The sequence below is a fragment of the Vulpes vulpes genome, chromosome X (assembly GCF_048418805.1).
Source record: "Vulpes vulpes isolate BD-2025 chromosome X, VulVul3, whole genome shotgun sequence".
In the NCBI taxonomy this organism is placed as follows: domain Eukaryota; kingdom Metazoa; phylum Chordata; class Mammalia; order Carnivora; family Canidae; genus Vulpes; species Vulpes vulpes.
This window is the reverse complement of record NC_132796.1, coordinates 19,558,389-19,584,477: the sequence shown is the minus strand read 5'-3', so window position 1 is coordinate 19,584,477 and position 26,089 is coordinate 19,558,389. Positions and strand designations below refer to the sequence as shown.

The 26,089-nt window shown below is 37.7% G+C and overlaps 1 protein-coding gene across 2 annotated transcripts in view; it reads left to right on the top strand.

Annotated features, from left to right (window-relative positions):
* Positions 1 to 22,712, top strand: part of KLHL15 (kelch like family member 15) — a 35,564-nt gene extending 12,852 nt beyond the window's left edge. For both annotated transcript variants that reach the window (XM_072744486.1, XM_025997441.2), the window contains 2 exons: positions 1,407 to 2,118; positions 17,323 to 22,712. In XM_072744486.1, coding sequence (XP_072600587.1) covers positions 1,414 to 2,118; positions 17,323 to 18,432 — 1,815 coding nt within the window. In that variant the 5' untranslated portion in view covers positions 1,407 to 1,413 and the 3' untranslated portion in view covers positions 18,433 to 22,712. The remainder of the gene's footprint in view (positions 1 to 1,406; positions 2,119 to 17,322) is intronic.
* The last annotated feature ends 3,377 nt before the right edge of the window (positions 22,713 to 26,089 follow it).

The following is a 26,089-nucleotide window of genomic DNA, read 5'->3' as shown; positions in this document are numbered from 1 at the left end:
ACATTGAAGAAGTGGAGAACATCAGCTTCGGCCAGAGTTGTCCGTGAACTTGCAGGAGAGAGTGATTGATCAGGATGTGTGTATTTGATAAGTGACAAGGAGGAATAGAAGATGGATTTTTATCTGAGCAAAAGGGCATGTTTTAGAAAAAGGACAGTAGAAACCTACAAGAAGGCTTAGAAGGTAGGTTTTAATCTGTACAAGAGGGGTTTTTTTGGTATTTAAATCAGACTGTGGAGAAAATTTGGTGACTAGCAGGAGCTGGTAGGGAAGTTTGTTTACACTGAAGCAAGGTTCCACTGGGCACAGAGGAAAGGGTAGGGAGGGAATTTGGGATGGGAGGAGGCCCCTGAGCAGAAGAGAGGATAGATGGCCATTGGCTGACAGGGTGGGAAGGAGGGTGGTTGTGTGAAAAGGAGAAAATTTGCTTCATAAACAGTATAATAGACTGAATTAGTTTATTCTGCTTAGGAGATCTAATTATTCTAACTATCTTGGCTTCATTTCTCTGATATGCAAAAAATATGGTTTCATTCCCTTTAAAAATTATTTGTATTTTAAATATGTAAGCAATGTGTGATCATTGTATTTTAGAATAAGGTTAATGAGGTAAGTAAAAAGGAGAAGGCAAACCTCAATTTCTTGAAATCTTACTACCCAGGGATATCATTTTGGCATATGTTCCTCCAGGCTTTTTCAAATCTCAACATACACATGTATATTTTATTTTGGAAAATAGACCAAATAAACTGCAGTTTCCTTCAGTGTTTTTTCACATAACAATACCTAATAGACATCCTTTGTCAGAATAGGTAGATTGCTGCCATTGTTTTTAGTTGTTACAGTAATCCATTAGACAACAGCACCGTATTTATTTAATAATCTGTTGTTGGGCTTTTGAATATTTTCCAGTTTTCTGTTATAAGTAAGGCTAGAAAGAAAAAATCTTGTATGTATAACTTGGCATATTTATCTTATTACTTCCTTTGGGTAAGTTTCTAGGTTTTTTTCAAGGTCAACAGCAGTGCTTTTTGGTTTGATTTCTTTTTTGCTGCTTTTTCTCATAATTCAGCATTTGGCAGAGAAATCTTTTTGTGTTGATAATTTGGGGACATATTGAAATATACTTGGTGAACAGTGTAAAACCAATGGGCTGGGCATATACTGTTTGTTAAGTTAATAATCTACATTATTTGATAGGTATGTAATAGACTTTTTTTCCCCAGGTGAGGAAGCCAAAAAAAGGGAAGCCTTTAGGTTGTCTTCTCCCAAAGGGCTTGTACATTTAAGACTGAGGCAGTGAAATTGAGATAATTATGAAAAATTGTTTAAGCTCCTAAATTAATAATGTCTTCAGAATGCATGGAAATGATTAACACAGTTTTCTTTGATTACCTTTTTTCCAGGTGATTCATGGCAGGGGACGTGGAAGGATTCTGTTCCTCCATCCATGACACCAGTGTCTCTGCTGGGTTCAGAGCACTGTATGAGGAGGGATTGCTTCTTGATGTCACTCTGGTTATTGAAGATCATCAGTTCCAGGCCCATAAAGCACTCTTGGCCACCCAGAGTGATTACTTCAGAATTATGTTTACTGCAGACATGAGGGAGCGAGATCAGGACAAAATTCATTTAAAAGGTCTAACTGCTACTGGTTTCAGCCACGTCCTTCAATTTATGTACTATGGAACTATAGAACTGAGTATGAATACTGTTCATGAGATCCTTCAGGCTGCCATGTATGTTCAACTTATAGAAGTGGTGAAGTTCTGCTGCTCTTTTCTATTAGCGAAAATCTGCTTAGAAAATTGTGCAGAAATTATGAGACTCTTAGATGATTTTGGTGTTAACATCGAGGGAGTCAGGGAGAAGTTGGACGCCTTTCTGCTAGACAACTTTGTACCACTCATGTCCAGGCCTGACTTCCTGTCTTATCTGAGCTTTGAGAAGCTCATGTCTTACTTGGATAATGATCATCTGAGCAGGTTCCCAGAGATAGAGCTGTACGAGGCTGTGCAGTCTTGGCTGCGGCATGATAGAAGACGCTGGAGACATACCGATACCATCATTCAGAACATCAGGTTTTGTTTGATGACTCCATCCAGTGTTTTTGAGAAGGTCAGTGCATTTGAAAGCAGTAGATAGGACTTATTTAGTTAAAGCAGTATGTTTTTAAGGTAAGATTCTAGGCTTGGTCAGGAGTTAAAAAGAATAGTTTATGTACAAGCAGTCTGATTTGTAATAGTTTATGTACAAGCAGTCTGATTTGTTGTAGCTTTTGCATTTAGGTTTAAGAAACACATTTTGTGGGTGAAAGATGAACCAGGTAGGTAGTAGAGTAGTTTTATTTTAAAAGTACTTTTAAAGTTGGAACATAAGTATTTAACTCAAAATATTCCAAGTTTGCTTTAACTTTTCTTTCTTTTCACAGAGTAATTAAATCTGAACTGGGTCAGGCTAGCTCTATTTTTAAAAGTTAATTTAAGTAATACATGCTGAAATTAGAATTGAGAGGAGTTTCGTTAGTTTTGAATGATGTGCGTTAATGCAGTTCTGTATTCCTCTAAACTGTAGTGAGTAAACATAAAATTGCTCTTGAAAGCCAGTAGGCTCTAGTGGTGATTCTCCCCTACCCTGACCTAGTTGATTTTTTCCCCTACTCGTAAGTAGTTCTGTTTTTCTCCTCTTTCACTATGAATACTAACCGAATTTAACCATGAAAACGTTTATGTCTAAAACCATTGTTTTGGCATTTCTAACTAATAGACTATAAATCCTCTGTCTACATCAATGAAACATCCCTGTGCACATTTTACCGTGTAATAGTTCTGCTATCTGAAAAATAGTCTTTCTCCAAAACAGCCTTGGCCTTTTTGTATGCAAGCATATTTCATTTTTATATCAGAGTCTCACTTGTGATCCTTTCGTGCTGAAAGGAGAGAAAGCAGTTTCAGTAATTGCTTAACTTAATTGGTTTCTAATCACATGGTTACCTCTGGGGCTCTGTTTACCTCTTGCATCATTTCTTCTTTCTAGAAAGCACACTTAAATCTTTGGTTCGACACCCTTCATGTTAAATAGTTCTTCAGCTTTAGTTACCACACCTGGCGATAAAAAATATAATATTTGCAAAGGGGGAGTTATTTACACCATTTGAAAAATAACACTCAGCAGCGTGGCATGTTTCCACCCCCCCCCCCCAAATGCTATGGAATATCATTAACTTATACTTTTAATAGAAAACCCAATTTTACAGGATTTTATCTTTATTCTCAGAATGTACTTGATCTGGCAGAAATTATTGAAATTAAAAAATACATTTCTTAATTACTTTTTGTTGGGTGATAATCGGCTCCGCATCAACCATGTAAATCATTTGTCTGATTTGATTTTTTTTCCCTTACTATATGTTTTTATTGCTCTCTTTCCTTGGGGAATCCTGTTTTATCTTTATACATTAAATGCAAATGCTTTCCTACTACTAAAACAAAAACCCTCCAACTTCAATCTAAATGGAAGTACTGGTGAAATAGGAAATAAAACTTCTCCTTTTGTGGGACAATATGATGGATAATTGTTAGCAGTTGAGTGCAGAGCCTTTTTATATTCTAATTACCAATTCAAGGTGGTCAGTAGTGACAGTGTCTGAAATGAAAGTTAATACCATTGGATAGTTTTATAAATTATATGAAGCATCACTTGTACCTTCTGATGGATTTTGTTTGCTTATAATAGCAGAGGAGGTGGTTATTAACCATTAGCCAGGTATTGGGTATCTCCTCAGAATAGAAATGTTAAGGCTTCCTTCTTGAGTTAATTTCTTAGAAAAACTTAATAAGGCTCTGGCCACAGAGAAACCGTTGTTTTTGATAATATAATGGAAATCTCTTAGTTTTATTTTAGTAATACTGGTAAGATAAATGGTAGTCCGTGATTCTGGTCTTAGCGATGTATGAGAATTAATGCTTATCAAAGGAATCTGTGGCTTCCTATTTTATTTTAATTCCAGTAGAATTAAACATATATTGTTATATTAGTTTTAGGAGGAATGTATGGCTTTCTCAATTTTGAGAAACACTATGTTAGGCAGATTTTTGAGAACTCTTCATAGACCAAACTAAAATGGAAAATTTGGTTGGGAAATAATTTGAACTATTTTGTACCATATGATTTTGATCTCCCTTGAAAATAGGGCCCATCTATTTTTCCTTTACCTTTGGTATGCTGCAGGTCTCACACACAGCCATTTTAATACCTATTATATATGCATGGTGCCAGAAAGGGCACAGAAATAAAGATATGTTACATCTGGGCTGATCTCTTTAGTAAGAGAATTTACACGGGGAAAACTACAGGCCGTTTTGATTTGTGTTTTTTTTTCCTATTTGCTGAAATTTAGAAAAATGGAATATAGATAGGCACTTATTTTTAGCTTTAAATTGTTAAAAATACTTATTAGATTTTCTAAACATAAATGTCTGAAAGAATAGTGGAATGATCACCCATAAACATATACTATAGGTTACTAGAGTTATCATCTTACCACATTGGCTTTTGCAATGTAAAACCATTTGAAAGAATGTCGTGGACATATGGTACTTCATCCCTAACTACTTGAGTTAGCAGCTCATTTTCCAAGGGTGAGGAAATTCGACATAACCATAATACCATTGTTGAAATTAACAGTCATTACTTAATGTCATATGATATCCACTTCATTTTCTAATTTTTCTCACTTGTCCCCCAAGTGTCTTTTTTTTTTTAGCTTTTTTTTTAGGATTTAATCAAGGTTCATACCACATATTGAGTTATTATGTCTTTGACTCTAGAACTTTCTCTCCTTTTTCTTGCTTATGATGAGGATGTTCAAGCATACAAAAAGTTGGAAGAGTAGTATAGTGGATAACTGTAGCTGTCACCTAGATTCAAGAACTGTTAACATTTTACCATATTTGCTTTATCTAGGTTTTTCTTTGCTGAATCTTCAAAAATAAGTTGCAAACATCATAATACTTCCATCCCTAAAAATTTAACATGCCTCTCCTATACAAATAAGGACTCTTTCCTACCCATGTTCAATGCCATTCCATCTAGGTAAATTAACAATATCATCTAATAGCTAGTCCATATTTGAATTCTCCCATTTCTCAGAATGCCCTAGAATCCAGTCATTATTTATGCATTACTTTTGGTTATGACTTCTGTCTAATCTTAATCTAAAACAGTCCCCTGCTTTTTTTTGTGTGTGTGAGAAAGATCAGAACACTGGTTGTCTTAGTGTGTCCCACATTCTGGATTTATCAGATTATTTCCTTGTGTTGGTGTTAACTTAGTTCCTCTTTTCCTTACGTGTCCTGTTAACAACACCTACTTTTCAGCATTGTGTTTCTTCAGGAACAGTTATAGGAAAATGTTGTAATGCCAAAGACATTTTGGCACTTATCAACTCTGATCAAACTTAGAATTTACCATTTTTTTCATTAGGCTATGTAGCCCAATCCTATGACTAAGATAATCAAGAATTTTATTCACAGTATTGTTAGATTTCTTTTAGATTCTTAAAATTTACCTCCTTACGAAAAAACTGAGTCTTTCCATTCAATTAAATGGGATTAAAACTAGCTGAAGTCAATAAAAGATTACTCATTCTAATAAAAAAATTAGTGTATATCTGTGATCCTAGAGCTGTGCTGTTCAATATGGTTACTGCTTGTGGCTATTGAATACTTGAAATGTGGCAAGTCTGAATTAAGATTTAAAAAATTAGGATGACAAAAAAGGTGTAAATATCCTCGTTACTCATTTTTATATTGATTATAGTTTGAAATGATATTTTGGGTATACTGGGTTAAATAAAATACATTATTAAAATCAACTTCACCATTTTTACTACTTTAAATGTGGCTACCAGAAAGTGTAAAATTGATCATTGGCTCACATTTGTGGCTCTTCATATTTCTGTTGCACAGCGCTGCTCTAGAAGTTCAAGGAGTGAGTTGTTCATTAGAAACTCTCTAAATATGTGTGCAGTAAACAGCCTTTTCTCACATATTAAACCCTTCTCCTGGTTTCTCAGCCATTTGAGATGTTCTCTGCAGTTTAGTGTTAAATGAACTTACCTACCTACCTAACTGTTCCATAGAATGACTGATGAAGTTAACTTGAGTATAGCATCTCTGTCAGAATCCTTAACCCTGGCATCAGGAAAATAAAAAGCAAGTGAACAAAGCTTGGTGAAATAAGCCTGTGGAGACTTTAATTTTTCCTTTGGTAGTTATCAACAGATCTGAGCAGAGGCTTCATAGGGAATGGGGCATTCTGCTTCTCCTCCAAGGAATAGCCCTCCTTCATCGCAGGGACCTGAACCATGCCTTCTAGCTATGCTGAAATGCTTGGGTTTATTCTTCTGCAATATCTTTCCCCATTGTCTTCTACTTTTCTCCCCAGCTGAAAACAGACGATCTTAACTTTTGTACTGAGTACTCTATGTGACCATCACCAAGAGATCAAGACTTCCAGATTTCCTTACCAGAGTTTGTTAGAAGCAGTGAATCTACTTAAGTGAACACCTTATATATGTCACGTTGTGCATCGAGTGCTCTACACATAGGTAGATTCTGTAGGTTATCTCCATTTTATAGATATGAAAACGGGCTCAGAAAGGTTAGGAATCTTATCCCAGAATAGGTGGCACTGCTCCGAATGGAACGCAGGTCTGCTTGCTTCCCAGTTCAAGGGCTTCCTATTCACAGCCACTAGAGCAGGGAGAGACAGGACCCTGAGGGGCAGAAGCTAACACTTACCCTGTGGCCCAGCTTGGGTCATTTTGAAGTTGTTGAATATAGAATCAGGAAAGTCCCAGTGTGTTTGTGTGAACAAAATAGCCTGAGAAATTTAATGGTACTGAAAAAAGGTACAAGGTGTAGGAAAACTTTCATATGTGCAAGCATGATTCTGGGATTTCAATGTATAATCAAAGAAAGCTGAAAAGAAATTTAAGTATCTCCTTTTAATACTAGCTGTTGAAGAGTTCTCATGATTCCTTTTGTCTATAGTGAATTCCCAGTTTTAAATCTAGACTTCATTTTCAGTTTTTACTTACACACATGTCTTTGGCATGTTTTTTTTTTCCCTAGCTCTGAGGGTCTTTTTGCATCTGTTAACAGAGATAATGCCTGACATTTGTCACTTTAATTTCAGTGATGTGAAGATTTAAATAGTTTAAACCTTGCTTTCTGTGGTCTTTTGGTTTTTAAAAAACAATTACTGCTTTATTAAAAACATTTTATGAAGTAAATTTGGCAAAATACGTATTATACTTTTTTGTAGCAAAATTGTTAAATTATTCATTAAAATACCCGTATGTTGATTCTCTAGTACAGTGACACTTTAATATTTTTGAACCCAGGGAATCTTTAGTATCATAAATATGTATAAGGTAAGAGCATGCCAATGATTCCCTTAGAAATTATATTAATCATAATATCTTCCAATTTTTCAAAAGGAAAGAAACTCTCAGTCCTGTAAAGATTAAAAACACATTTGTTCAGCTTATAATTAGGCTTTTACGGTTGATTTTTCATTGGCTGTTTAGTAAAGGAGCAGAATATAAACATGTATTCTGCTTTATTCCTAATGTTTTATAAACTACCTCCTGATATTCAGACTCCCTAATGTGCTTTTTTCTTCATGTAATAAATGTAATTCATCATATTACCCCAAACTTGGATTTATGTAACTTTTAAAGAACAAAGCTAATGTTTTAGTTAGAAAAAAGTTCTCTTTTACTGAGAATATATTTGGATTTAACAAACCATATCTGCGTTTTATGAAAACTTTTTATATTTACAACTTTGAGATAATATTGATAGTCTGCTGAAAAAAAAGCTTTCTTATTAGTAAAAATTGATCCTAGGATCAGAATTTAAAAAGCTTCAGAAGAACTTACTAGTACTTTTTTTAAAAAGGTTTTTTATTTTACTTAAGGTGCAGAATTTGTGGCTTTAAAAGCTACACGTTAAAATGGGGATAATGTGTCATGCTCACCTTGAAATGGAAAGAATTCAAGGATTACGAATTTAAGTGTCCAAGTATACCTTGGATACTTAACAACATTAGTAGCTCTCAGAACTGGTCTTCACAAAACACTGATAAACTTCCAAATATTTTCTCTGTTAGCATAGTTGATTTAGATAGCATTAACAGTGGACTTGAGGGCATTGATTATCCTTAATGTCATGCTCGGATGATGTGATATCCAGGTTAATTGAGGTACAGACCACTTGTAATGAGCAATATCATATGGGTAAGGACACATTTATGTAAAGTGTAGGTGCCATATACCCTCCAGAATTCCTTTACTGTGACATGTTTTGACTAATCTAGCAGTTGAGTGAGCCAAAATTTCTGTCCAGCAACCAGACCATTATTACCTGTAGTGTACCACAGTTTAGTGGAAAACTCAAAAAATTTATTTCTAGTGACTTCAACTACAGCCAGACAAATGTAGAGGAAAAAAGATTAGCTTCTAGCCCTCACAGAAGTACATGAGAAACAAGCAGTGCTGTGTTTGATGATACAAAATTTTTACTAAACCAGTAACCTAGATTTCAAATGTGAAATTTAGAGTTCCTAATAAGCTTGAGTTTTTGAAAAAGTTTAAAATTCCCTTCATATATTAAATAGTACTTAACCAGCTGTAAACTTGAAATTGCTTAAATTAACAATCAGCTCACTTGCCCCTTGGAGTGAAAGCACAGAGATGAGCAGTTTTTCGGGTAGAAACTAGGTCAATAGGTTAAGCGGACTTTTGCATTTCACTTAGTGTCTTTTTCTGCATCCATCTGCTTTTTGCCAACCTCCTCCCCAGCCCTGTGGACTTGTATGATTGTAATTAACACATGCACAGTTCTTTAAAAAGCACTCAAAGTGTCTTTCTCTTCAAGTCTTCTATCTTCTACATACAGAAGCAGAGTGCTCTTGTTTTCTGCTTTTGAACTTGGGTTCATTGCAGGTTCCTGGAGGGTGCAGTAATTCAGGGTGTTGACTGGTGTTAGATCCCCTGGGAGAGTGTGGTACGAGGTGTATAAAGCAGGCAGGAACCTACTGAAAATGAGAGTTTACAAATTCAGTCTTGCTGATTTTTCTCTTAAATAAAATAAATGAGAAATGAAAAGCCTAGAATTGGAAATTAACCATGAAGTAAAAGTGAAGGAAGAGATGGAGTGCAAATAGCTATATTGACTTGTAAAAGGAGAAAATTTTTTTTAATGAACGAGGGAGAAACCAAATGATAAGCAGACATCAAACAAGATCAGAGATGTCAGAAAATGGAGACAAGGTTAGGAGCAGGAAAGGAACAAGGGCAAATACTGAGATTTTAGGCTTTAAAGTTTTAATTCTCAAATTTAATATTTACTTAGAAAATGTTTCATGTATCATAGGTAAGCCTTGATCATTCAGAAGTTAGTTTTAGGATTAAAACTTTTTGGCTTTATTTCTGTTTTAAAATATTTACATAATTGAGAGTATTTCCATAAATAGGAAAAATTCTAGAATGTAGTTGTGCTATCTAAATATTACTATAATCAGATAATATGGTCTTAAGCGGCTTTTTAGAAATCACATCATTTTCTACCTTTTAGGCTTGTGCACGCACACTTGCTTAATTTCTAGTGGTGTTCTCTGACCATTGCACTGAAATTGGAAGGAAATTAGACTTTCTGAGCATACTTATTTTTGAACTACATATTTTTCACTCTAGAGAAGTTGAAGGGATAGAGCTAACCAAATTGTGCTGAAACTCAGAGTATTATCTTAATGAGGGTCTACCTCATCCCCATTTATACTGGTTACTTCTGAAGTTCTTTTCGGTAATTTAGACTGTTGCCTGCTTGAAGGAGAGAGGATAGGTAAATCCTTATTAAAATTTGTCTTTACTGTTTGGTATTTGACTGCAATTACAGTATTAGAGGATTTGTGCTTGGCAGGAACTGATTTTTTTTATAGCCTTATCCTTGGTCATTAACTTGGTTTTTCAGGACAAAGGGATTAATTAAAGGTATTTTGCACCTAGCTTTTTTGTGCTGATTGTAACATAAATGAGTAGAAGCTTCAGTTCTGAGCATGATTTTATAAATAGACTTCTCATACCAGGATGGATGCTTTTGTAATACAGTACATAAAGACTGCTCCACATTTTGCTGAATATCAAAATAATACTAAATGTAGCTTTGGTTCCCAAGGGTATAATTTGTTTTAGTAACTGCTTTGTTTCTGGATATTTCTTTTGAACAGATTGGATCATGGAGAGGGAATGATAAAACTGATAGCCAGCACTCCATCTTCCTTCCACTAGACACCTTATATTCATCATTCTGAAATTTAGGTTAGCATTTTTTGGTTGTAGAAAGGGCCAGAGGTGTCTTCATGCAGCTGATTCCTTTTATAAGGAGAAAATATGAAACCAGAGGCTTGTCCATAGTCACACAGTGACTTGGGGACAATGTCAAGCCTAAGACCTGGGTTCTTTAGTTAAGGAATTACTCCAGTTACCAGTGGCCACCTCCCACCCCCACTGATGAATAATAAAAGACAAGGGTTGTTTTTGGTTTTTAGTTTATACTGGGCATTTAAAATACATTTCCAAAGGTGAAATAGATAATATCTGAAATTGGCTGGCTAAAGACCTAAAAGAAGTTTAGATAGTAGCCATTTATTTTTTTTTAATTTTATTTTTCAGTAATTTCTGCACTCAGCATGAGGCTCAAACTTACAACCCCGAGATCAAGAGTCACATGCTCTACTGGCTGAACCAGCCAGGCACCCTAGACTGCAGCCAGTTTTAGTAGCTTTTTTAAGTTGCAGATTTTTAATCAAATAAGGGTAATAGGCTCTGTGAAAATGCCTGTTTTAGATACATTGCTGTTTATGTTTTAATTGTCAAAATTAAGAGTGGTATATACAAATTACCTTTAAAAGTTAAAATTTTAATGGATTATGTAACGTTTTGACAGCAGAGGGAAAAACATGGAATTTTTGCCCAGTGGTAATGGCTAGCTATTATTTCTTCAACTTACTATATATGTACAGGAACCACATTCAAAATTAATAATTTCTCACATTTTCTCCTTTATATGCATACACACAATTACATTAAATTAAAAGAAAATCATAGGAAGAAATGGCCAATTTAAGATTTTCAGATCACTGTTTTTAAGAGGTAACTTTTTTGTAATATGATTTTTAAGTATTGAAGTAAGAAAAGTGATAATATATTCTAAGTGTTAAAACAAGACAGCTTTTTTAATCCTATGAAAGGATAAGGAAAGTAGTTCTTTAGAACGTGAAAGAAATGTCATTTTTCTCCATATCTTGCCTTTGGAAACACCTGATCTATAGATAATCTGTTATGTGAGGAGTGAATGTTGGGAGAAATGCTCTCTCTACAAAAAGATGAGCCACATGTTTCTTTTTTGATAGCTCTCTTTGTTAATGCATTTAAATGACTCCATTCACATAGGTTTTAGCCCTATGCTTTTTGTTTTAAAGCAGAGTATATCTGTAATTACTTTGTCCAGGATTATCAAAGAGGCATTAATTCCCCATTTCTATCATGAAAGAAGAAACTAATTATGCTTATTGATATTGTGTGGTTTTAGAGGAAAATTGTAGCTCTGGGAAAAGGACAAGGTAGATCTAGAACTTCTAGCTGTGGCAGGGATTAGGAGCTAAAGTTCTTTGGTTAGAAGACGTTTTACTGTATAATCGATTATCTCAAAGGCACAACTTTCATTATTGAGGGCCTACAGGTAGAATATGCTGGATAAAGATAGGTAGCTGTTATGTGGATTTTAACAGAGTTGAAGTAACTTTTTAAACTTTGGAACTCGAGTTTCTAAGGAACACAGTTGAATGAATGGAGATGAGAAAAAAGGAACCTGAAGATTGGATAGAAAATGAGAGACAGGAAAATCACTGTAAGAAGCAGTTAAGCTGACTCAATTTGATGGGATCTGTAAGAGCCTGGGTTTGGAAGGTGGAAGGCTGTCACAGGCCATTATGCCTCGTCCTCACGTGATGCCAGAACCCCTCTCCTGTGCTCCTGATCCACAGTCACACTTGGATTACCTCCACTGGCAAGATTGCTCACTGGCTCCAGAGATAGACAGTCCTGACTTGGGGAAAATATGTATCCATACCCTTCTTACTATAGTCCTTGTAAAAAAAGCCAAATACAGACCTATATAGAACCTGAAAGGGGGCAAGTCCCCCAAAAGCTCACTGGTAACTGTTGTACGGGTAGACATATGTTTTCCTCTGAATATACTGCCAACTGTATAAAACAGTCCATTTTTACTTTTTGAGAATATTATATATACTCTTAGGCAGTTTTTATCATTTGACATTTTGAACATCTGTGTTAGTGCATGTGGATTAGCCTCATTCTTTTTAATGACTGCATATGGTAAAGATTGTAGACCAGCCGAAGATCTTCCTTCTTCCACTTACTGGTCCTAAAAACAGTTGCTATCTTTCTCCAGAGTCTTCTCTTGAATTTGAACATTCCTCATCAGTTTTACCATTTTTCCTATGGTTTGGATCCCTCTATTGTCTTTGGGATGTGGTCCACTTAGTGATATCTAATTTGTAGCAATGGAACTCAGCCCTCTTAGCTGTGGTTTCACCAAATGGAGAGGGTGGGATTGTCTAGTTTAATTCAGTCCACGTTGTTACTCTGCCATATTACATTGTTAGTTCGTGTTGAGGATAGTCAGTTGTAGCTTTACATTTGGAGTTCACAGATCCCTGGAGCATTTGATAAAAGCTGTGGACTTCTCATCGTCTCACCTTACCCCCCCACCCCCACCCCCGGATGCATTAAAATAATTATTGCTGCAGTTTCAGGTGGTTCGTGGGTCCCTGGTGTTTCTCTTTATGATTAGATTTGTTAATTACTTTGCCAAAGTCATAGGTTCTCTCATTCTCTACCAGTTCTGTTACATCCTCAAACATTACACTGGAAATGGTCAAGTCTTGCCATTGCTGGGTGAGTCATGCTGCCTCCCAGCGTGTAGTGCTCTTATCGCAACTGGCATTTTTTTTGTTTTTGTTTTTGGTTTTTTTTTAACAATCCAGGATCAGCCTCAGGCTAACCAGTCTGTAGTTTGGAAGTCTGATTTATAGTACTTTCCCATTCTTCATGATTCCACACAGATTACAGAAAACAATTAAGCAGCTTTATCTGTGAAGCCTCTCAGGATTCCAGGATGTGATTTTGAGATCAAATGACTAACTTGGTGAGAATATCTATCTAGTTTTTCTTTTCTTTTTCCTCAGCCATCTTGGATTTAAGTTTCTTCTTGTCATTGTGTTTGATCTTTAGATTAGAAAGAATAAAACATTCTTAGCCAAGAATGGAAATAAAATAGAAGGCTATTGGTCTTTGTTAATATTACATTAACCACCCCATCCAGGAGGGGCTCACTTTTGCCTCTACTCCTTTTCACTTTAACCTCTAAGACACCATTTGTTCATTATCTGGCACTTTGTTAAGTCACAGTTCATCCTGAGGCTTTAGCCTTGTTCACGGTATTTTTAAAGCTCCGTTTCACCCTTTGTAATACTTATTTTATGTGCCTGTTTTTTTTTTTTTTTTTTACCATCTGTCGTAAGTGGTTTTTTAACATCTGAATTCCAGAAAGCTCTCTGTGCAGCACATCAGATTTTTTAGATACTTTCCCCTTTTCTTCCCCTCATCAGTGTGTTTTGCAATTATGCAGTCAGCATTATGCTTTTGAGAGCCTCCAAGCCTTCTTGAGCTTCTTTACACAGTTTCCGATCTTGGAATTGATCCTAATTTTCCTTTAAAAAACTTGAAATCTGCCTATCCAATATGTGCAGCATTCCCCTTCCTTTCTCAATCTCCAAATGACATGGCTGCTTTCTGTAAAGCTTCCTCCTCCTTGCATCTTACCGATCATGTTTTATTGGGCAGGATTAGGTCCAGAGTAAGTTTTCTCTCATTTTTCCTCTCATTTCTGAAAGGCTGAATTTTTACACAGACCAAAAACACATCATCAAATGCATTGACTTAAGCTGACTGACATTCCACAGATGTCCACTGGTCAGTAATAGTAGCTCATAATAGCTGTTATTTGTTGTATACTGCCATGTGACAGGCACCATATTGTCCTTTTCACATATATTATCTTGCTTGTCTCCTACCTTAGGGTTATGAGGCATAGGTGCTATTATTGTTTTCCCAGTAATACAGATGAGGAAATGGGTATAAGGATGTTGAGTTACTTGCCCAAGATCCCACAACTTGTGAGTGCCAAAGTCAGATATTTTCTAAATTGGATTCTTAATTGCCACACTGGGCTGCTTGATGTGGTGCTTAATTACAGTGCTGGACAGGATTCTGTTACTTCAAAACCCGTGTAGCTCTCAGGCCACTGGCTGTGCACAGTAGGCACTTAAATATTTAATTTGAGGTTTATGTTTCTTGTTGATTTCCAGGGTATTGCTGTTTAGCTCTTGCAGATAAAAAGATGAGGAAAATGGGTGAGGCACACCATTAGGCAATTCATAGAAGAAATGAATGGAAAATGAAAAGATGCTCATTTTTACTAAGCAAATACATTTTTTAAAATTTTTATTTATTTATGATAGTCACACAGAGAGAGAGAGAGAGGCAGAGACATAGGCAGAGGGAGAAGCAGGCTCCATGCACCGGGAGCCCGACGTGGGATTCGATCCCGGGTCTCCAGGATCGCGCCCTGTACCAAAGGCAGGCGCCAAACCACTGCGCCACCCAGGGATCCCAGCAAATACATTTTTGATGACCCGCTTTTGAAATGGCAAGACTTTTTGTTTATAAATACGATACACAAAAAAGAATGCAAAGATGTTTGTGAAGTTTCAGAGATAATCACTATTAATGCAGGCATTCATACACAAAATCTTTTTAAATTGGGATACCAGTGTATTTGTTGGCTTGTTTTTTAAGATTTTATTTATTTATTCATGAGAGACACAGAGAGAGAGGCAGAGACACAGGCAGAGGGAGAAGCAGGCTCCATGCAGGGAGCCCGACGTGGGACTCGATCCTGGGTCTCCAGGATTGCACCCTGGGCCATAGGTGGTGCTAAACTGCTGAGCCACCAGGGCTACCCTGTTTTTGTTGGTTTTTAAAAACTGAATATATTGTGCACATCATTCTGTGTCAGTACGTACTCAGTGCTGATGGCTGTACAGGTTTCCATTGTTTATCTTAAGAGATCAAAGCTCACTTCATTTCATTTGTTCATGTGAAGTAAGAGTAGTCGAGGGTGAGACTTCAGATCTTAGATTTTTAAATTTATTATTAGTCTCTTTATTGAAATTACTTCTTGACCATTATTCATTATATGATCTCTTCCACACTTGCTGTTTTGCTAGGAAGATTGGGGTTGGATGCCCAGTCATTGTGATCCACATGATTGAGTCTTTGTTTCAAGAGTCCTTATACTATCTTTTCTTTGAGAAGGGTCATTAGACTAATTCATTGAACATGTTGAGTGCTTTAATAAATGAGTTTGTCATCTAGACAAACTAAAGAGTAGTGGAAGCTCTGCTGTCCCCTTCTAGAAATTGATTGAGCTTTGGAGCAAGACTGTCCTGTTCAAGGTTTGGATCCCAGTTTTGCCAGTGTGAGTCACGTGAACAGTTGGGGCCGGTCACTTAAGGTTCTCTGCCTCGGTGGTTTCATCAGGAAAACAGGGATGATTATTACTCTCTGGTGGGAGAAATAACTTAACTTGAGATATGACACGTAAAGCCCCAGTGCAGTATTGCTACCTGTTTTTTTTCTCTTGTATGTAGTCAGACAAGGAATTCTCAAACTTTTTTGTGCCCTTTACCCTTGTGGTAGCCCTGTGAAACCCACGAAAGGACCCCTTCTCAGAATAACGATTTTTAAATCAAGTTAAATGCTTTGGATTACAAAGGAAGCCAGTTATATTGAAGTACACTTAGCAAAATACTTAAAACATATTTGTGGTACTTTCTGTTTCAGACTTTATTTTTGGACCAAGGTGGGAAGTAAATGAGAAAGATAGGAAGGAGGGAGGAAAAAGAGGAGAGGAAAGAAAGAGGGAGCTCCTGAATATATATGCCTGGTGTCGGCTCCCACCCCAGATTTCCCACAGGCTCTGAGACATTTCCACCTCAGCATCCTCTCAGCAGTTCAGATTGATCCCCAGTGAAGTGGCATGCCTCTCCAGTGTCCCTTAACCATACCACTCTCCAGAGCACCTCAAGTCTAAATCCTCAGATCAATTCGGGTCCTCACTTTTGCACCCTGTTGCTGCTTCACATCAGTCATGTGCCTCTGCCCATCTTCTCTCTCAATGTCAGATTTTCTCGCCGAAATAGAAGACTCTCATCTCATCCTTGACATTATGATCCAGGCTTTTTCTTCGTGCTTGTCCAGCCCCCCTGCCTCTTCTCCAAGGGAGTCCGTGAGCATTTGGGGCCAGTGTGGTATGTGCCACATCTTCAGTCCTGCGGCACTCACAGATGTGCTATACACTCTTTTTCCCAATTGGCAACGGCCTCATTTACTTGTTGGCCAATCTGTATCTGTTTTCATTTCCCCAAACATATTCAAAGTTCTTTGAGGAAACAGACCCAGTCTCATACTTAAGATTTTTATTTCCCTATATAACTTAGCACAATACTTAAAAGTGCTTCATAAGATCTTGGTTTAAAAAAAAAGTCATCACAATGAGGTAGTTCCAGCTCCAAAAACAAAAAGGAAAAAAATGGACCTTGCCAACCGGCTTATGGTTTTAGGAGTTGATGCAATCAGACCAAATTTTTCTGTCAAAAACCTACAGAGAATTTTGTATACGTTTAAGTTTTTACTAACTCACTAACTTGATTGCCCAAGTTATTCAGTCATGGTTGGTCTTAACATTGTTCCTCTTGGTTAAAACAACAATGGCTGTGATTTCCTCTACTGTGAAACCTCTGCCCTCACAGACACCACTTGTATCCCAGGGCCTGGCCTAGAATAGATGATTAGTACATTTTGTTAGAAGAATTTAGCTTGTGCCTTGAAAATAGCTTGTTTACTTTAAAAGGCTTGGGGATGTGCATAGATTATTATAAAAACAAATAGGATAAAAGCTTTGTTTAAAAAGAAAGTCTGTGATTGTAACAGGAAAAGCAGTTTTAGGATAGTCTGGAATCACATACTAATCATCTTAGTTGGCTTTGATATTTTGTTTGCCATTGATGTTCTTTCTTTTGGTTAAATTCTCTTACTTGTATTCTTAGGTTAAGACATCCGAATTTTATAGATACTCCCGACAGCTGCGCTATGAAGTTGACCAAGCATTGAATTACTTTCAGAATGTTCACCAGCAGCCTCTGTTGGACATGAAGTCAAGCCGCATCCGCTCTGCCAAACCCCAGACTACAGTATTCCGAGGAATGATTGGACATAGCATGGTTAACAGTAAAATCCTCCTGTTAAAGAAACCAAGAGTCTGGTGGGAACTGGAGGGCCCACAGGTTCCACTGCGCCCGGACTGCCTTGCTATCGTCAACAACTTTGTGTTCCTGTTGGGTGGTGAAGAACTGGGCCCAGATGGTGAATTCCATGCTTCTTCCAAAGTGTTCAGGTATGACCCAAGGCAGAACTCTTGGCTCCGGATGGCAGACATGTCAGTGCCACGTTCAGAGTTCGCAGTTGGTGTTATTGGCAAGTTTATTTATGCCGTGGCAGGCAGAACCAGAGATGAGACCTTCTATTCAACTGAGAGATATGACATCACCAATGATAAATGGGAATTCGTGGATCCTTATCCCGTTAACAAATATGGACATGAAGGGACAGTGCTCAATAACAAGTTGTTCATCACCGGTGGGATCACCTCATCTTCCACCTCCAAACAAGTGTGCGTGTTTGACCCCAGTAAAGAAGGGACCATAGAACAGCGGACCAGAAGAACGCAAGTGGTTACCAACTGTTGGGAGAATAAGAGCAAGATGAATTACGCAAGATGCTTTCACAAGATGATCTCTTACAACGGCAAGCTTTATGTCTTCGGTGGCGTCTGTGTGATCTTGAGGGCCTCTTTTGAATCTCAGGGATGCCCTTCCACAGAAGTGTACAACCCGGAGACTGATCAGTGGACCATCTTAGCATCCATGCCAATTGGCAGAAGTGGCCATGGTGTGACTGTGCTGGACAAACAGATAATGGTTCTTGGAGGCCTTTGCTACAACGGTCATTACAGCGATTCCATTCTTACTTTTGACCCGGAAGAGAACAAGTGGAAGGAAGATGAGTACCCACGGATGCCCTGCAAGCTGGATGGTTTACAGGTGTGCAACCTGCATTTCCCGGAGTACATACTGGACGAGGTCAGACGCTGCAACTAGTGACGTCTTTCTCCCTTTCAAAAAAGCCAAACACAAAATTCGTTTGTGACAAAGTAGTTAATTAAAAAAAACATAAAGAAAAACCTCACCAGTTTTACTATCGAAGCCATTGGTCTAATAGCGTAAAAAATGTTTCATTCTGTGCTAGCATCCTTTTATTTTTCTTTTCAGTGGCCTCAAACTCATGCAATAAGTTCATTCTAAGCGCTAGCTCTTGAAACTACTTCCAGAAGCAGTTGAATAGAGTGATCCACTTATCTGGGAAGTTGATTTTATGCTTTAAAACATTTCTTTCAGATGTCAGCGTAGGAGTCCTGCATCTTCTAAGAGAAGACCTGATAAGTGTCACTGGGTGTAATTTTGGTTCCTATCTCAACCTGAAGTCTTTTTGAAACGTTTATTTCAGTGTATTACAGTCTGTTAGACCTTTTGGTTTTATTATTTAAGGTTAAAACTCTTGACCTTTTTGCATGGCTTTTTGCTGAAAATGCAAAAATATAAATTTTCTACAAAAGTAACTTTTTTATATTCAAAACACTATTTCTAAGCTGCCTTCTCTTATCTGCATTGTGTTAGTGAAAGCATATCCATACTTGCATACATCTTATGAACATATAAGGCACATCTCCTTTTATGCGTGGTTAGGATTCTATATTTTTAAGCTAGTGCACTTGCACACACAGTTTGCCATACTTGTTGAATTTTAGATGTAACGTCTTTTCATGTATTAACATTTTTAGAAAGTTAAAATAACTGGAGTCCTCATTTGGTATCAAAGTAGCCTATCTTCAGTCCATACTGATTCAGTAATATCTGAGCTCCTTGTATTCCTGAAACACGTATGGATTTCTGAAAACTAACATTTTATATTTTATTTTCACAAGTAAACATTAGTGTTCCTTATCAATGTATGTCTTCTTTTTGAAAATGTTTTTCTTTGCAGTCTGTTTAACGTTACCCTGTTTTTAGTGAGAATCGGACTGGTATACGCAGCCCTGGCCCTGCAGCGTGCAAGCACTTTTAAAGAGAATTTAGGTAATACCAGACTCCTAAATAAAGGCCCCTTAAAAGTAAGTGCAACTCCCATTCTTTACATTCAGTAAGGCTGCTGCATCTGTTATTGAATGGAAAGTAGCAACTCGTGGAAAATTTGAGCTCATTTTTGACTTTAGAGGTAAGAAACAGAATTATAATCTTACTGGTCATATCTACTTGTTTATTTAGTACAAAATACTTAGTCGCACTGGGGATGTAAGCCCTCAGCCTTTGTTTTATTTACTGAAAGCTACTAGCATGAAGGATGGGAACCTCAAAGTTCAGAATGGTTCAGGAATAACTGTTTAAAAGCATTTATGATAAGTGTTTTAGGATTAGCCGCGCACCTTTCAATTCTTGAAACTCGAAGGAAAAACACATAGTTGACAAAATTAAGCAAGAATAACTGGGGAGTGGATCATTCAAATTGATACCATTTTCTCCTGAGTAGAGTCTATATCTGATACAGACAAGTTAGTTCTACACTGGCAAAACTTGCCAGATCTTAGGATGTTGGTGCAATATTGCAATGCCTTCTTCTATGGCTGTTGTATAAATTTTCTAGTTTTTCTTTTCTTTCTTTTTTTTTTTTTTTTTTTTTTGCTGCTGCCACCACTGAACACAAAATGGAAGAGTGAAGTCATGGAAATGGAAATGTGAAGACTTTTGCTTTGTGTTGTTTTTGTTGTTGTTGTTGTTGTTGTTAATTGAGATAGACAACTATGACAAAAACGCCTGATTTTAAAACTCCAGAACTGAGAGGCATTTGAGTTTAAGAAACAGGTACACAAGTAGTTTTTGAGAAAGAGAAACATTGGCATTGATTTTAGAAATAAAATTAATGATACTCTTTTGTATATGAGACTTAAATTTTTATTAAGTGGTTCTATCATTTACTTTCACTTTCTAGAAATAAAATTCAGTACCTTTTTTCCCATGGTTAATATGGGTAAAAGTCTTTTCCTACCTTTAAAAAATCCTTGTTAGTCATTTTACTTTTGAAAACTAGCAGTTAGGTTAGCCGTTTAATTGTTTTTCTAATGTTATTAGTTGGTTTAGTGTTTTTGTGTGTGTGTGCTGTCTTGCTCTAAAGAAAATAACAATAACGTCTTCATTATTTTCCTCATTGTTGTCTTTTGCTGGAAAAGACCGAGACAGGGTACCCCTATCAGGCTTTTACGCTTTCACACACCAGTGGTGGTTCTCTTTAATTGTTTAGATATGACTTCATAGCCCTAGTGAGGGTAAGATCTGGGCAAACAGTTGAATATTCTTGGTCTTCCTTTCTCAAGACACAAAGACCAAGATCAAAGTTCGTGTTTTGGAAAATTTGTGAAATCTTAACTTGAACTAACTCTGGGTTCAGCTTCATATGTAAGTCATGTCTGACCTGATGTTAGCTGTTATCAGTTTTGAGCTTTAAGGATAGTTGCTATTGCTTGGGTTCTGAATGTATGAGAAAACTCATCTTGTTTAAATGTAGTGCTAATATAGGTTATTTTAAACCCATGATTAACTTACATTCCCTTTTAAAAATATGGTTTAATTGTTGAAAGAGATTTATTTTTGTTATACTAATCTATGGAAAATGTTTTCATAGAAGTTTTTTTCAAGTTTATTTTTTGTGTGCTTCATTTGGAACCATTTTTGTTTATATACGTTGTATGTGCTCAAAATAGTGGTTTTTTTAAAAAAAGTCAGAGGTTGGAAACTATACAGTGTAACTGTTGTGATCTTTGTGTGTTTTCACTTTATATTTTAAACAGCAGACTTTACAAAAATAGCTGATCTTCATTAATTACATCTTAATTAGAAATGTTTGTTCTCTTCTGTGTCTTTGACCTTCTCAGTTTTTTATTTTAATCTGCTTAAAGAAAATCCTTGCACTACAACCATTTCATAAAATTCAAGATTCTCACATTGAAGGTTTTGTATTGGAAGAAATACTACTGGTTTTTAAAAGAAGCAAAGCTTAATTAATAGAATTATTAGCTTTTCTTGAGACAGCATTCTCTGTGTCCTCATTACTCTGCTCTGTGTGCGTGTTACTCTAATTTGTGAAATATTGACTGAGCCCTTCACTTATCTTTTCTAAAGCAGCACCTTTGGACACCTCATTCTGGGAAGCCTGCTCGAGTCATAGTAAAGGACACACACATTTGTGTGGAGAGAAGTGGTAAAAATGGAGAGTTTTGTCTTAATTACATGAAACTAAGCTTTAAAATATTTTATAACAAATTATTTGAGCTGCATAATCTAAACATGTCAAACGTTCAGTGGGACTATTTTTATATATGTATATGTGGTTGTAGGTCATAACATTTCAGTTTATAATATAAATTGATATTTCAGTTTATAAGCTATCTCAGAAAAGACTAGCTCTTTTGAGAATACGTAATTTAAAGTTTCAGACTGAAGTAAAACACAACATAGACAATAGTGTAAATTAGATATAACTGAGGGCTATCTGGCAGTAAAACTGCTAGTGCCATTTTTCTTTTTTGCCTATTACACGTTTTTGATTTTTTTTTTTTGTACTCAACATTTTTAGGGATATGTTTGTTCAATCAGATTAGAGTTGGTTTGGGAATAAATATCTTCTAAAAAGAGATTTATCTGAAAAATTAAAGTCCTGAAAAATTAGTTTATTGAGAGTTTATAAAGTCAAATATTCAATAGACATAGCCTGGAATAGGTAAGCTTGTGGAAGTCCTAGCCTTTCAGTACATACACCCGTGTAACTTTGGTGTTACACGAGCAACACTGAGAGAATGCCATCAGCTTGGTTTGTTCCCCTTTAATATTCTTGGATTTTCATTTTACATCTTTGGGAACAACTGCATTAAAAACCTTATTAATCAGTATATCAGTAAGGATTAGGTGTTTGCTTTCTGAAGGAGAGTTCCAGTGAGGTGGTCAGAGAGGTTATTTTCTACCTAACTCGCATATGCCCTCTGCCTCTTGGGCATACTTTGTCTATAGAAAAATATTTTGACCTTTAGGTACATTTTGGGCCAGTAGTCAAATAATCCTAGGGCCGATTTAAAAAATCTTAGAATAATTTAAGGTTTGCCTTTTATACCTGTTTTGAAAGCCTTTACATTTTTGTCAGGTAATTTTTCCCAAGCCGTGAATATAATCTATTCAAACATGTTTATGCTATCCATTCTGTTTTTAAATTGAAAAAAAAATGTTAAAAGTGTTTATGAAGAAAAGTTTAAATAAAATATTTTTAATCTTTAAAATATTTATCTCATTATTTGCTATCTTTATGCAACCCATCACTTTGAAAGTCACTCATGACTTGATTAACAGTATACATTTTGTTTTCCTTCAGTGTGCCAAGGAAGTGCCATAAAACTGATTTCTACCAATGCTTTCAGCCACAGATTCAAATGAGCACATTAGAGTGAAATTATTTACACTTACATGCAATGGAAATTGTATAACGAAGCCAAGTAATTAAAGTTCCACTAACAGAGTTTTGCAGAGTGGAAATGCAGTGTGGTGATCTTATAGGTTTCCTGTAGCGTTTATGATTGATTGTTCTTAAAGGCATTTCTGAAATTAGCAAAAAAAGGCAGAAATGAAGCCGGTACATCACAGGCACTTGGATATACATAGGCTCCTGTGTGCCTTCCTTAAAATGGACTCCTGAGAAACCTCAGCAGGATTCCCTGGGTCCTGGCCTCAAGCCACCTTACCATTATCAGCCTCTTTCCGTCGCTTCCCACACTCCATTCTCTTGTGATCTTTGTTAGTTTCTAGCCTCAAATTACTTGTCTTCTTTCCCCGTCCCTGTTTGTGAAATCCCCTTATTTTCCCACCCCAACTCAGATGCTCTCCTCTCTTCCAGAAACCTGTGTTCTCTCTCCCATTGAATTAATTGCCTCTTCTACACTCAGCATATTTATAGCTCTTCATTTCATTTTGCATGATCACTGGGGTGTAATTCTTTCTCCACAACGACATCCTAGTCTCCGTGGATGAAAGGACCTTCTTTTATTCCCCTTTGTACCTTCACTTCTAGCAGGATACTTTTTGTGCACAATAGGCACAAGCTAAATGTTGCAGCACGTGACAGATTCCATCTGAGTTACAGGCAGATGCTGTAGGTGTTCGGAAGAGAGAGTCCCCTGCCAGTTTTGTCTGCTGCTCAGTCTGCACATTCCCTGTTCAACCTCACCACACCTGTGGCTTCAACAACTTCTGACACCTGTCAAATCTGTATGTCTTAACCCACAGTTCCAGCCATCTCCTGAACATCTCACGTTTTTAATCACAATTTCAAGCTGAATGCGTGCAAACCTGAATACATAATGTCTTTCCCAAACACCTGCCCCTTGTCCTGTGTTCCCTCCATTGTGCGGCTGGACCGTTGCCTGCGATTGTTCAAGTCAGAAGCCTGACAACAGTCTGCCTCTGCGTCTCTCTCCGTCGCCCCAGCATCTTGCTTCATCCAGCCCTGTCGGTTTCGACTCTCTGCTGCCCTCTCGCCCATCTGCACTGCCCTTGTTCAGGCCCTGGTTAATGCTTACTGGCCTCTTTGAGCTGGCTTTCTGATCTACCTCTATGATCTCCTTTCTACACTGCTGCGCAAGGGAGCTTTTAAAAGGTAAATCATCCTGAGATCCAAGAGCCTTTCATAATCTCCCTTCACCCTGAGAATAAGATCCAAACTCAGCAGCATGCCACACAAGGCCCTTCGTTTTGCTCCCTTAGTACTTGTCCAGTCTTCTACATCCCATGTCCCAGCTACGTAAGCAACTTGGAGCTCCCCGAACATGGTTTTCTCTGGCCTCTCTGCCTTTGCACATGCTCTTCCCCCTTGCCTTTCCTGGCTAAGCCGCCTTTGACCTGCAAGGACCAGCCTGGACATCAGTCTTTGCCAAGTCTTTAATGCCTTGGGCCAGGTTCATTGTGCTGTTGGTCGTAACCCCAGCACCTTCTGAGGCCCGGGTTGTGACTTTTCTCTATCTCACCCTTAACTGTACTCCTTGAGGGCAGATACCGTGTCTCTATTTTCCAAGAGTCTGACTTAAGCCAGGCATGCAGGAAGGCCTCCTTAAAGAAAAACAGAAGCTTGGAAGGTTATCAGTGAAATGCTCCTGGTGAGCAGGGGCACTGTATTAGAGAGCCTGATTGGCTGCTGAAATTAGCCTCCCTAAGGGATTTCCTCCATTCATTTCCACTACCAACCATTCCCGTGTCTAGAAGGTTGATGCATACAGCTATCATAGTTGTGAACATACTTCTTCCCTTAATATATCAGTATTTCTGATCCAGGCAGAAAATTTCAAGTAAAACCAAAGGGTGTTTCAAAGACCATTAATCCCTTGAAATGCCCTGTGGGGTTAAAAGTGTTCATTGGTCACAATGTCGAGAAAACAGTACACATATTTTTTCTTTTCCTAGAAAATCTCAGCAGCATATTAAAAGCTCTGAGAAGTCCTGATGTTAACGCCTTTTGATTTTGTTTAGCTTAGTGTAAATCAAATTGTTGACCACAGAACTCTTTTTTTGTGTGGAATGTATATGATCCTTGAGTGCTCTTGAAAAAACCTGGCTAGGGAATAACTGGAAGAAAACAAGTACAGAGGACCACTAATTCAGGTGCTCTGGTCTGTACAATTAGGTTTCCTCCTGCAGATCCAGTTAGTTTCCAGGCTGAAGTCGACATTTTGCTAAGGTGACCTTACCCTGGGGATTTGACAACCCAAGGAAGGTTCCACTTCCTCTCCCAAGGAGTAGGATGAGTTTGTATCATTAATCTGTACAACTTTGATAGTTTTACAGAGTAGGACTTCCAGAGTCGCCAATTAAGGAGGTCAGCAGATCCTTTCCCTAAAAAACAATGATAAAGCTGAGCAAACTAGTAAAAAGAAAAAAAGATTCTGGAGATCGATCAAAGGCATACCTCAAATCGGAGAAACATTTATGCAAGATGTGCAGACCCACTGTAAGAGCGGTGGGAGTCTGCTATTTGAGCCAGGGCCTACTCCCATCTCAGCCCCCCCCCCCCCCCCCCCCCCCGCCTATGTGGCACAAAGGTTCACGGGGCCCTCAGGGGGACCTGCCCTTATCTGGAGCATGGGCAAGCCCCTGTCGTCGTTGCCCACGCTGCCGCTAGCCTGAGGTCTCAGCAGTGATTGGTGTTAGCAGATTGGCCGACAGGAGCAGCCAGAAACTTGAACAGACCTTGGTGGTCCAGACGGTCGTGTTCACGGACAAGGCTGTGTGCACCCAAGGGGGGCCTGAGACGGCCCTAGCAAGCTGCTCCAACTTCGAATGCGTTCCCGGGGTCGCCCAGGTTCCGGAGCGAAGAGTGGAGGCCTTACTGGCTCAAGGTGGAAGTGTAAGTTCCGGTTGGTTGCTGGCTGCTTAGCTCTGCTGACCTGGGTGATCTCTGGGAATCCAAGTTAAAAAAAAAAAAAACTAAAAAAAATTGAGCTGAGTCCTCAGGGGCCACACACGGGGGTGGGGGGGGGGAGGAGGAAGGGAAGAGACTTGGCAGAAATCTAGCAGGCAAATCACAGAGCGCCTAGGAACCAAGGGAGCAAAAGCGCCTCATGGAGGGCGGCCGTGGCCCCGCGGTTGAGCGTCGTCTTCGCCGGGGGGCATG